At 46.1% G+C, this 13,609-nt stretch overlaps 1 protein-coding gene across 2 annotated transcripts in view; it reads left to right on the top strand.

Annotated features, from left to right (window-relative positions):
• The first annotated feature begins 887 nt into the window (after positions 1 to 887).
• RASEF (RAS and EF-hand domain containing) overlaps positions 888 to 13,609 on the top strand; it is an 85,753-nt gene continuing 73,031 nt past the window's right edge. Inside the window, exon 1 of one of the 2 annotated variants that reach the window (XM_021064670.2) lies at positions 888 to 1,657. In XM_021064670.2, coding sequence (XP_020920329.2) covers positions 1,227 to 1,657 — 431 coding nt within the window. In that variant the 5' untranslated portion in view covers positions 888 to 1,226. The remainder of the gene's footprint in view (positions 1,658 to 13,609) is intronic. The other variant, XR_014817771.1, reaches the window with a different exon arrangement.

Consider the following 13,609-nt stretch of genomic DNA (forward strand, 5'->3'; position numbering starts at 1 on the left):
CTAGTAGAATCACCAAAGGGAACATATACATACATAAGTCATACAAAAGAGTGAGGGCCTATTGGAAATAAATCAAAAAATTTTAAAGGATAAAAATAAGATAAATTTTAAAAATCTTATCCTCATGAAGGAGCCAGTGTTAAAGAAACAATAGCAGCGTTGACATAAGTATTTAAGATCAAAAGGTAACATGGGGTCCTGCTGTACAGCACAGGGAACTGTGTGTGATTGGGTCACTTTCCTGTACAACAGAAATCGAAGAATCGCTATAAATCAACTATACTGTAATTTTTTTTAAAAAGGTAACATACATCTGCATATATAGTTCCCCTAAGATGAAAGGGGAAAAAAGCTACCTCCTTGTTTAAATATTGCTGCCTGTCAAGGATTTTGGTTATTAATTTTTTCTCAGGTTGAGACAAGAACTGAGAAAATTTATTTGGATTTGAGGATCTGAAAGAGCTATGCGATTCCTAATGCGCATTAACCTGTTGGACAGCCATGCATTAAAGAAAGCCAGAAAAATCAGGAAGTGGAATTTTCCGGTAAATCTCGTGCTTTGGTTTGTGAAAACAACTTGTACACACAGAAGTTCACCAATTTTCCGGAATCAGAAAAGAATAAAATACACAGAACGTGGAATCCTACCACTGCCTTCCTTTCCACTTTCTGTAAAGTTACCGCCGCACGCTCACGCCCGCTCTCACTTTGCCGGAGCAAACTTTACACCGACGAGCCTGGCAACGTTCCTGCCTCGCTCCCAGTTCCAGCTGGGTCCCCCAACTCCAGAAGCCCCAGGCCCAGGCTCCAGAGCCCTACTCTGAAAGCCCAAGGCTCCCGGAGGCGTGGGAACCGGAGCGGGGCGCTCCTCCTCCCAGGCTGGGCGGAGCCGGGCCCCGCCGAACAAGTGCTTGCGGCCGCACAGGGCGCTCAGACGCGGCGGGCGCTGCTGCGCGGGGCGCGGGCCCAGGTGCAGGCTCTCACGGCTCTGGGGCTCTGGCAGAGCCTGGCCGGGTCCGCGCGGAGCCACGTCGCAGCGCACGGTCCCGACCCACTCCAGGCGCCCAGCCCCGCCGGGACGTTCCCGCCAGTGGCCCGACTCGCCTAACTCGCCGCGGCTCCCGGCGGCAGCAGGTGGCCCCGGACTCGCCCCCGTCGCCTCAGCCGGGGCGGACCGCTCGCCCCATCGCTCCCCGGAGCCCTCGCGGTCGCCCCCGCCAGGCGGGATGGAGGCGGACGGGGAACTGGAGGAGCTGGCCCGGCTGCGCTCCGTCTTTGCTGCCTGCGACGCGAACCGCTCCGGCCGTCTGGAGCGCGAGGAGTTCAGCGCGCTGTGCGCGGAGCTGCGCGTGCGGCCGGCCGACGCCGAGGCCGTGTTCCAGCGGCTCGACGCCGACCGCGACGGCGCCATCACCTTCCAGGAGTTCGCCCGCGGCTTCCGTGGGGCCCGCCGCGGAGGATGGCGCCGGGGCCGGGGGCTGCGGGAGCCCGCGTCCACCGCAGGCCGGGCAGGGTTCGACCCCGGGGACAGCGAGGAGGATGAGGGCGACGAGGACACAGCGGCGGCTGTGGCCGCCCCCTGGGACCCGGCGAGCCCGGGCCAGGCTTGGCAGGACTTCCAGACGCGACTCGGGGACGAAGCCAAGTTCATCCCCAGGTGAGTGTGTGGTGGGGAAGGCGGGAGGTGGTGGTGGTGGTGGTGGTGGTGTTGCCAGTCCTCCCTGGCGTGCTACCATCTCTCCCTCTTGCACTGCGGAGTGTGCAGACCCACTGGTGTCTCTCTCGCCCCCACCCGCGATGCTTTTCTCCATTCACCGACTCTAAGTTGTCCAAGACGAGATCCCCTTAGAGCTAGGAAAAGTGAAGGCTTTCAGAGTCAGAATTTGGGGAGAGATTTTCGCTGGCTCGTTTCTGAGCCCTGCAAAGGGCACTTCGTTAGTTGCAAAGGGCACTTCGTTAGTTGCACAGGCCAGAGTGACATCGGCAGCGTTGGGACACGGGTTTAGGAGCGCTCCCAAACCTTAAAGACTTGATTACATCATCCCCCTCCTCCCGACCTCCAGGCTGCCGGGTGACTCGGACCCCTAGCCAATTTGGCGTTCTCGATAGTGGCTTTTCTATTTGTTGTTTTCCTGCTATTTAGAAAACAAGACGTTGTGCACTTATATTGTTGCACAGAAATAGTCACTGATGCCAACTCTGTGCATTTTACAGATTCATTCGTTTGATTTTGAGAATAACCTTGGGAAGATAGACTTTCTCATCTCTGATTGAAAAATTTAGGCTGAAAGACGTTAAAGAACTTGCCTAGTTGCTAAAAGAACAGCGTTTGATCCCAGATGTTGTGAACTGAAAAACTCACTTTTTACATACCACAGATAAAAGCATACAGTATACTCTCTGCTCTTATGACTCTGACAGAAATAACACGAGTATCAAGTTACTTATGTCTCAGGCAAAAAGAGAATGTCTGCAGGTTCAGAGCATGGAGGGAAAAATCCTCAGGTTTTACTGAGATTAATTCTCATCTAGCTCTGCCTGGAGTCATGGCATGTCTTGAACTATTTTCACTTCTTCCTCAGGCACTACGAACAGGTTAATACTATAAAATGTTTTTCTGCTCTCTGGACTTTCATTGACATTTTATGGATTCCTGGCTGTCATCATTAGGAAGATCTGAAAGGCATCATTTGGTTGGCAGTTCATATATATGAGATGTAAGACTCAGAAAGGGAAATAGCCCTGGAAGGCAGCAGTGGCCTGGCTCACTCATTCACAGCTGAGACCTGCAGGGCTGGGAGTTCTTACTTCCTCCTCCACCTGTCTTCTCCTTCTAGTTTGGAAAGTTTAGGGAATACTGGGCATGGAAAGTGACTCATTGCTGTATAAGAGAGATTGTGTAGAGAAAGAGGGTGTGATACCCAGCTTTTCTATTATTTACAAATGAGTGAAAAAGTAGTGTCTCCGCCAGGGAAGTAGAAAAATTTAAACTTCGCTCTGAGCCAGGTTTGCTCTATGATGAATCATCTTTCATCTGTAACTTGGTTTGGGTCCAGCTAATTAAAGAAGGTAACAATATCAAGAATAAGGAAAGGTGAGCCCACATCATATTTTATACATACACTCACATACACACACACTGAACTACTTGTCAGATTTGTCAAAGTTTCAGAAGCAAATATGTGACATTTAACTTTTAAATGGTCAAAATGAGCTTCTTGGTATGAAAAAGAATATCCACGTATATCTGTAACTGAATCACATTGCAGAAATTAACACAGTACAATCAACCATAATTCAGTAAAGAATTTTAAATGACCTTCTTAGGAGCAGCATACAAAGTAGGACTTAATATTACTGGTGATATTATTATCAGAATGCCTTTACAACTCTTCAGAAGTTATTCAGTTTAATGGCACTTGTGTCACCTGGTAGACTTGCGTCCTAAGCTCCACCCCGTCTTCTGTGAGATTAACAAGTACAATATTTGTCTTCCTGTACTTGTTCAGGTGGAAAAGAACTAAACTGAATTGCTTCATCTGATTGTTACCATGGCAGCTATTAACTGTTTAGGTAAATTGGGTTGCTGCAATTCCACTTCCTCATACACCTGTTCACCTTCCCTTCCTCCCATTCAGATGTGATAAAAATCTTTTGTTGTTAACAGTGCCGTTGCCATTATTTCAGCCAGATTAATCCTGCAAACATTACTGAGTGCCTGCTTCATGTCAGACACTGTCTTAGATAGTGTCCTAGGTTTCTGGAGACAGGGAGAAGGAGGAGATACAGTTCGTGTCCTCAGGAAGTTCACAGTGTGGGTGAAACATGTCTCAAAAATTTCCTCAGGAGTTCCCATCGTGGCGCAGTGGTTAACGAATCCGACTAGGAACCATGAGGTTGTGGGTTCGGTCCCTGCCCTTGCTCAATGGGTTAACAATCCGGCGTTGCCGTGAGCTGTGGTGTAGGTTGCAGACACGGCTCGGATCCCGAGTTGCTGTGGCTCTGGCGTAGGCCAGTGGCTACAGCTCCGATTCAACCCCTAGCCTGGGAACTTCCATATGCCGCGGGAGCGGCCCAAGAAATAGCAACAACAACAACAACAAAGACAAAAAAAAGACAAAAAAAAAAAATTTCCTCAAAGAACATGTAAAGGCAGAGGAGGGGTTTTTTGGTTTTTGTTTTTGGGGTTTTTGTTGGTTTGCTGTTGTTGTTGTTTTTACTTTTTAGGGCTGCATTTACAGTATATGGAAGTTACCAGCTAGGAGTCCAGTCAGAGCTGCAACTGTCAGCTTATGCCACAGATACAGTTCCTGCTTGTGGGCAGTCTGATGGGCTATGTCCATAGTACATGAAGTTTCCTGCAAATAACCCTCCTGGGGAGTTCCTGTTGTGGCTCAGCAGTAGCAAACCTGACTAATATCCATGAGGATGCAGGTTCAATCCCTGGCCTCACTCAGTGGGTTAAGGATCTGGTGTTGCCATGAGCTATGGTGTAGGTCGAAGACGCGGCTCGGATCTGAACATTGCTGTGGCTGTGGCGTAGCTGCAGCTCTGATTCAATCCTTAGCCCAGGAACTTCCATATGCTGTAGGCGTGGCCCTAAAATTTTTTTAAAAAATTAAGCAGATTTGTATTAAATTCCTCAGTCATCAAGAGAAAATAATAATTGCATTGTGAAAGAATGAAAATAGTCTCTGGGATGTGTGTTAACACATTCTTAAGCCGGTTTCTCTTAGAAGACTGAGAAGTCCTTTCCTTAAAGGCTGGGGAAGAGCCATGTGACGTTACCGTGAGCTGGGCAGGTGTCAATGGTCCAGAGAATCAGGATGGACCTTCACCATTTCCTAGTAAGCTGGAGCTAGGTCAGCCAGCAGGTGAAACCAAAATGGGCAAGGCAATGTACATACGTAAGAGCATTCTGGAAGGAGGATTGTATCCGACCCAGAAAAATGCATGAAGTGGGGAGAGAATGCCTGGGGAGAGACAGAGCAGACTTATCGTCATGGCCTGGCCAGTTTCTGGTGCCAGGGGAATTATCCTGGTAAAGGGAAGTTTATATCCAGTAGGTGCTCAATAAATGTGCTCAGTGAATACTTACTGAATGACTCTAATAGGCCTGTGTTCTTTGATTCCTCTCTGCATATACTGAGTATGCAGTTAGTTCATGCTATGTGCGTTCTCTTCCTTTCTTTGGTTGGTTCCCTCTCTATACTCTCAAGTTCCTGATGAGAGCTGGTGTGTTTGGAAGTTGGCAAGGAGAGAAGGATAGAGGGGTGTGTGTATGTGTGTGCATGTGTGCACACACATACACACACAGACACACACACACGCATTGAGCATTTGACCAAGGCCGGGTGGTGGCAGGAGTTTATCCCTCTCTTCTAATCAGAGCTGAAACTTTCAGAGTGTCCTCAATTCCATTTGTAGTGATGTTGTTTATTTTTGTTTTTTGTCTTTTTAGGGCCACTGCTGCAGCAAATGGAGGTTCCCAGGCTGGGGTCAAATCGGAGCTGTAGCTGCCGGCCTACACCACAGTCACAGCAACACAGGATCCAAGCCGTGTCTGCAGCCTACACCACAGCTCATGGCAATGCCAGATCCTTAACCCACTGAGCAAGGCAGGGATTGGACCTGCATCCTCACGGATGCTAGTCAGATTCATTTCCACTGAGCCACGAAGGGAACTCCCATTTGTAGTGATGTTGAGGGTTGTTTGTGGTCAGATTCACTTTGCTAAATTAACTTAGAATCCCACATTCTCTCAAACAGAAGCACGAGGGTCCACTTGGCACTGGAGCCACAACGGAGCTGTGAATGGGCACTGGTTTTGGCCAGATCAGGGACAGACCCAGGGTGGGTGCCCCTGTGATTGGTGACCTGCCAGACAGGGCTGGGGTGGGATTCGTTCAGGCACCCAAACCAGACCTCTGTGGTCAGCTTTTCATGTGGTTTGTGCCCTTTCTACACGCATTGTTGAAGAGGAGTCTTTTGTTGAAGAATTGAGAAACGAAAAAAATTGAGAAGAATCAAAACTACCCACATAGGAACTGTGTGTGAATTGTTAAAATGGTTTACTTCAGCGTGTCCGTCTAACCATAGAGATGATGATAAAGATGGAGAGGAAAAGCAGGAGTTGAACACGAGGAGTTCCTGTTGTGGCTCAGCCGGTTAAGAACCCAACATTGTCTCGATGAGGATGCAGGTTTGATCCCTGGCCTCAGTGGGTTAAGGATTCAGCCACAAGCTCCAGCTTAAGTTGCAGATGCAGTTCAGATCTGGTGGTGCAGCCTTAAAAAGAAAAGAAAAAAAAAAAAAAAAGGAGTTGAAAACCAATGCTGCTTAACTAGGACTTTTTTTTTTTTTTTTTCGCTGCATCGCGGACATATGGAAGTTCCTGGGCCAGGAATTGAATCCGAGCTGCAGCTACGACCTATGCCACAGCTGCAGCAACGCCAGATCCTTAGCCCACTGTGCCACAGCAAAAACTCCATTGGACTTTAAAGCAAAACAGAACAAAACACAGCTATAAGTAGGCAGAAGCATAGTTTCAGCACTGGTCAGGGTTTCTTTTCTATTTCCCTTGCTTGGGTTCCACTTGAGGGCTTTTCCCTCTGATGTCTTTTTGTAATAGTGCAGTTGCTGCATAAGCCCACTGCACCTGGGTGATATGGTACTTGGCAAGATGGGAAAGGCGGAGGAGAGATTGATGCCATGGGAGAGAGAAACCCAGAGAAAAGGCTAGAGACATGGAGTGAGAGGGGGATGGGGGAGCAGAGGCAGAAGACCAACAGACACTGAGTGATTGATTAGGTAGTGCCTCAGCTTCTGTCTCTTCCCACTTAATGAGTTTATAGCTCTGCGCCAGCTTGGGATTCGAGAGTTCAGTTGGCTTTTCTCTGATCTCTGTTCTTGAGTATCTTCCAAATGTGAGCATCTGGGTGCTTTGGACTGTGCTTGTAGTGTTTGAAGATAAATATATATATATATGCACATATATATATTTCACTCTTATGGCCAGTACTATCTGGTGCTCATCCAAGGAGATAAAGATTTGTTCCACCCTTGAGACAAGGTGGTGGGTTGGACCTCAGTCCTGAGAGACGTTTGAGGTGGGTTTTGTTGTTGTTTTTTGACTGTGTGAGATGCTTACCTGTGGCACTGGCTTTGGGGCCTATCAGTGTGCTAGCCACAGGCTTTCCAAAGATTCTCTGCCTTTTCTATATTCAGAACTGGAGATACAGGTGTAAGCACATGTGGATAGGTAGGTAGATGTATCTTTATTTTCTAACTGTCACTGGTCTGTTGCTTTTTGTTTTTTCTCTTCAGTATATCCTCTGTCACAGTTACATGTGTCACTACCCTCCTCCTGAGCAGAAGAAACCTGTCTGGTAAAACAACAGCTCTACCCTGAACCTTCCAAACCTGCTCCTGGGTCAGGCAGGAGTCTGTGTGACTTACTTTTTATGAGTGCTCCTTGCTGGTGGTGGCCCCTTCTCGTTCTCCTGTTTGCATTTCATCTCAAGGGAGTAATTTCTTTTTGGCCTTCTGGCTCCAGAAGGGTATTCTGGCTTTCCTGTCTCTGGAGGACTGTCAGTTTTGGCCACACGGACAGTGGCCCACTCTGACCCTCAGATCTCACTGATGGGTCTGAGCTTTGCTGTCAGGTGTTGACGAGGGATTCTGCCTTTCTTGGCTGGGCAAGGGAAAGAAGTCTTCAAATGGGATGTCATTGGAAGATGACCCTCCAAGAACCACAGACTCTTCTCCAACCTGTCTTTGAACCTGAAGTCTTCATTTACTCCTCTCCCAAACCATTGTTCACATTCACAGTTATACGCTTCTATCACTTTGAGTATGTAAAACTCGCTTCTTGATTTCTTCCCAGGTTGCATGATTTTATTTCATTTGTAAAATGGAAGTAGCTGGATCTAATCTGCCTTGAATAGAAGCTTGCAGGCTGACAGCAGAGAAGAGAGCCTTTAAGCCGATGGGGCTGGTTAGGATTCAAATGCCTCCTTTTTTTCTCCTAAGAGGGTATATGTAACATATGTTTCCTGCTTCATGTTTCTTAATTTCTTGCTCTCTGTGTAGCTTGTTAAAGCTTAGGTAGCCCCTGACAGCGGTACGTCATTGGAAAGAGAACATGGGAAGAGGTTATTTATCATGGGTATTTGGGCTGCTCCTATCTGACTCTGCTAGTCTCATATCACATTGTAAAATGGACAATAAACACTGTTTCCCAGGGGAAAGTTGTTGTAATGATGGAGTGACATGCATGATTTCTTTGAAGTTAGTTCCTCCAGAAAAGTTTCACTGCCATATAGCACTGGGAACTCTATCTAGTCACTTGTGATGGAGCATGATGGAGGATAATGTAAGAAAAAGAATGTCTATATGTGTGTGTAACTGGGTCACTTTGCTGTACAGTAGAAAATTGTCAGAACACTGGAAACCCTCTATAATGGAAAAAATAAAAATCATTTAAAAAAGAGAAATTTCCCATAAAACATTAAAAAAAGAAAAGTTTCCTTGCTGCAACTGGTCAGTATTTCAGGTCTTCCAAATTAGAATTGCTGTTGTCAGAGTAATTATAAAAAGAGAAAAGTGAATTTTAATTTTTAAGGCCTTGGTCCATGTGTCTTATAAAAACAAGATATATAGATGCAGTAGCTCAAACCTATTTCCTTGATTCTTTGTCTGATTCCCTCAATATTCATGTGCCTGTCAGTGTCCCAGGCATTAGAGAGATTTTATAGACCTGACCTTGACCTTCAAGGAGCTTATTGTCTCATCTTTTTAAATACTGAGGAATTTCTGACACTTGAAGGACTTAAGATGCAGTGTAATAAGTGGAAAAATAGCTCCAGGCACACTTCTGGACTATGGACATTTCAAGTCAAGGATGTTTCTCAAATCATGGGCCATTTGGGTCTTTTTTTTTTTTTTTTTTTTTTTTTTTTTGTCTTTTTGCTATTTCTTGGGCTGCTCCCGCGGTGAATGGAGGTTCCCAGGCTAGGGGTCGAATTGGAGCTGTAGCCTCCGGCCTACGCCAGAACCACAGCAACGCGGGATCCGAGCCATGTCTGCAACCTACACCACAGCTCACAGCAACGCCGGATTGTTAACCCACTGAGCAAGGGCAGGGACCGAACCCACAACCTCATGGTTCCTAGTCAGATTCGTTAACCACTGCACCATGACGGGAACTCCCCATTTGGGTCTTTACATGCATGATGGGAGTCTTAAAAGACTAAACATTTTTTAGGAGTTCCCATCGTGGCTCAGTGGTTAACCAATCCGACTAGAAACCATGAGGTTGCAGGTTCGATCCCTGCCCTTGCTCAGTGGGTTAAAGATCCGGCGTTGCCGTGAGCTGTGGTGTAGGTTGCAGACGCGACTCGGATGCCACATTGCTGTGGCTGCGGTGTAGGCTGGCGGCTACAGCTCCAATTCAACCCCTAGCCTGGGAACCTCCATATGCCATGGGAGCAGCCCTGGGAAAGACCAAAAAAAAAAAAAAGACTAAACATTTTTTATTTCATTTTATGTTACCATTATATGATAATCTAGAACCAATTGATTTGAGCACATTTGCAGTCACCCGGATGACTCTGACATGACACATTTGGCTACACCCTTTCAGAGCTGCCACTGTGTTTCAGATTCTGTGGCATCCTGCAGCCCTGCATTCCTAGTCATGGGCTGAAAGGAAGGCACAGTGGTGGGTTTTGGGTAATGATGCATCCGTGTAAACTAAAAGTTACTGACAACTGAGAAGGTTGGATTGTCTGTGTTGTCAACAGAAAAGTGATCAGGGAATGGGCTTTTGATCCTGTGCGTGTAGCTCAAAAGCAGGTCACACAAGCTGCCAGGACAACACTGACCTTGGCTGTGAGGATGGAGCTGCAGTAGAAGGGCATACCTCATCCAATTCAGCGAATGCTGCTAACTCTCATTCCACTGATTTTGTGAACGTGTCTGGGTCCCCTAAATATTTGGGAGCTATAAGCATAAGGAGTTTATACCTGGTTGGTTTGTTCACAGTTAAGTAACATGATAGCAGCACTACTTAGGTCAGCTGTGGAATCCATAGGAGATATTTTCTTTAATCAGGTCTACATGTTAATCAAGTATGAGAAATACTGTTCTCAAAGGACTCGAAATCCTCAGGAACTATATAAGACTGGAAACATTAGTTCCTCCATTTTTCATTGCTCATCGAGCTGGTCCGCCATTTAAATTGAGGGCCTGCTGCTGTGGAAAAAGTTCTTTGTAAATTGCTCCCAGTCTTAAGGATCATCTCTATCATTTGCCCAGAGAAGAAGCTCTTTTTGACTTTTTTCCTGTCATTCCTTCCTTCATTTAACAAACTTTATATATATAGATATATAGATATATATCTCCTAGGGCTGCACTAGGAAATGGGTGCTTTAAATTCATATCCAGTCAAAAATAAAAGTGTCTTGGCCAGTTGCTCTCTCTCCAGAGGTGATGCCTTGGTGAGCACAAGGTGGATGGTTTGGGTCCAGCTCTTATGGGGGTCAGAAATCAGGTAGACCAACTAAATTTAGGGAGTTTTATTCCTCTCGCCCATAGAGCACTTATCTCCATTTATCTTGTGTGGTGGTGTTACAGTTCCAGCAAGAGAGGCTCTAGGCCCTGGTCAAGTGATTTCCAGGGTCCCTTCTCCTTCCATCCCGTGGGCTATGACTGATAGAACGGAGGGGGTCTCACAGACTCTGGGGCCAGACAGCTCACACTGACCCTGTGGAGTGGAGGTGGGGCCCAGTACCTGCTTCAGCTTCATCTGCTGGGGTGACTGGTGCTGCCAGGCAGGATGTAGGTCTAGTGTTGCCAGCATTGCCAACTTTCATAGGGTGGTGGAAAATGCAGATTTTTAAGTAGGAATTTCCAATTTTTTGTATTCTGTGAAGGTCAAAGCTCAGAGGTGGGGAAGATACTGTTTCTAGTTGGCAACCCCTGTTTCCTACCTGAGAAGGTACTCTGGTAAATTCAAGTGTCAGATGTGATCTTGCTTTGAAAATCCATGTTGCTACAAGCATGTGGTTCCATATTGCACCCCAATTTAGAACCTTAATCATGCTACTTCTTACCCTTCCAAGTTTGGGGGATAGTATTTTTTTTTTTTTTTGGCTTTTTGCTATTTCTTTGGGCCGCTTCTGCGGCATATGGAGGTTCCCAGGCTAGGGGTCTAATAGGAGCTGTAGCCGCCGGCCTACGCCAGAGCCACAGCAACGCGGGATCCGAGCCGTGTCTGCAACCTACACCACAGCTCACGGCAACGCCGGATCTTTAACCCACTGAGCAAGGGCAGGGATCGAACCCGCAACCTCATGGTTCCTAGTTGGATTCGTTAACCACTGCGCCACGACGGGAACTCCCGGGATAGTATTTTGACTCAAAGATCATCTACTTTTACTCTCTTCATTGCTCTTGGATGTTCTTGTACTTTCCTGAGTTACCTGGGTCAGGTTCAACAGATGTTGCTGTATAATATTTTCTCCCTCCAGGTTATGCTGCCCTGATGGGTGCGAGACTTTAGGGGAGGAGGGCAGAGCTCTGAAAGCACTGAGATGTTCAGAACACCTTTTCCCCTGATGTCTTTCTTTCTGCTCCTTTGAAACTTTGTCTGTCACTGTTTTAAGATATGAAAAAAAATCAATTGAAATGGAATGATTTCTGATTAAAAATAATGGAAATTAGTGATGAGAGGTCATGTTTCCTGGTACTGCAGTGATGTTTCCTTTCATTATTGGACTATTTTGTCCTTTGGTCAAAATTTTGCCAGGTTGGAAAGATGCTCAACATTCCTAATCATCGGAGAAATGCAGATCAGAACCACAGTGGACTATCACCTCATGCCTGTTGAGAAGGCCGTTATCAAAAACACAGAAAGGAATAAGTGCTAGTGAGAATGTGGAGAGACTGAGACCCTCAAACATTTTTGGTGGGAATGTAAAATGGTGCAGCTACTATGGAGGACAGTATGGAGGCTCCTAAAAAAACTAAAAATAGAATTAACCTATGATCCAGCAATCCCACTTCTGCATGTATATCCACAAGAATTGACATCAGGCTCTTGAAGAGATATCAGCACTCCCATAATCATTGCAGCCCTATTCACAGTAGCCAAGAGGTGGAAACAGCTTAAGTGTCCAATAAGATGAATGCATAAAGAAAATGTGGGAGCTCCCGTCGTGGCTCAGCAAATCTGACTAGCATCCATGAGGACGTGGGTTCGATCCCTGGCCTTACTCAGTGGGTTAAGGATCTGGCGTTGCTGTGAGCTGCAGTGTAGGTCGCAGACACGGCTTAGATCCCGTGTTGCTGTGGCTGTAGTGAAGGCAGGCAGCTGTTGCTCCATTTGGACTCCTAGCCCGGGAACTTCATATGTGGCAAGTGCGGCCCTAAAAATTCCCCTCCCCCCAAAATGTGGTATATGCATACAGTGGAATATTGCTCAGCTATACAAAATAAGGAATTTCTGCAGTCTGTGACAACATGGATGGACCTTGAGAATGCTATGCTAAGTGAAATAAGCCAGTCACAAAAAGAAAAATAATGTATAACTCCATTTATGTGAAGTATCCAAAGTAACCAACTCTTAAAAAGTAGAAGGGTGGTTACCAGGGGCTGGGGGGTTGGGAAATGAAGAGTCACTATTCAGTGAGTTACAGAGTTTCAGTCTTTGAACACGAAAAAGCTCTAGGGATCTGCTGCTTAATGATAGGTGTGTCAGCAACAATATGGTACACTGTATATTGTACGCTTAAAAGTTTGTGAAAAACATACATTTCATGTTCTATGGTTCTTATCCACAAGAAGAGCAAACATGGAAGTATGACATTTCATTTTTACAGAGATAAGCAATTTGGAGAGCCACAAAAGCACTTTTTGGATCCGTCCCAAATACAGGCTCCGTCAAGGGTTGCCCCTTAAATGTACTCACGCCTGACATTTTTAGGTGGCCAAGCAGAAACACTTTAAATCATGACATGCTGAGAGCTTTCTCCCACCACACACAAAAAGCAAGGCCAACCATGCTTTTCAATTTATATATATTTATTTATATTTATTTATATATATATATTTATTTATATATATATATATCCTTTTTTTTTTTTTTTCGGCCATGCCTGCGGCATGCAGGAGTTCCCAGGCCAGGGATCTAACCCAAGCTATCACAGTGACAATGTCAGATCCTTCACCCACTAGGCCATCAGGGAAAGCCCCAATTTTAATTTTTTAGGGGGACATTTTATGGGAATGTTTAGCCATGATGCTCCTTTGGGATGATTTACAAATATACCTTTATGGGGCATGCTCAATGGGCCATTTTATTATAATGGTATCCATGACTTAGAGTGTTTTGTTTTGCTTTGTTTTTAAGGGTCGCAAGTGCAGTATATGGAATTTCCCAGGCTAGGGGTTTAATCAGAGCTACAGCTACTGGCCTATGCCACAACCATGGCCACACCAGATCCAAGCCGCATCCATGACCTGTGCCACACCAGATCTTTAGCCCACTGAGCGAGGCCAGGGATCAAACCTGCAACCTCATAGTTACTAGTTGAGTTCATTTCCACTG

The sequence above is a fragment of the Sus scrofa genome, chromosome 10 (assembly GCF_054392235.1).
Source record: "Sus scrofa isolate SSC_HxYL_T2T_F1_AM1 chromosome 10, Sscrofa_HxYL_maternal_Yorkshire_Landrace_v2.0, whole genome shotgun sequence".
Classification (NCBI taxonomy): domain Eukaryota; kingdom Metazoa; phylum Chordata; class Mammalia; order Artiodactyla; family Suidae; genus Sus; species Sus scrofa.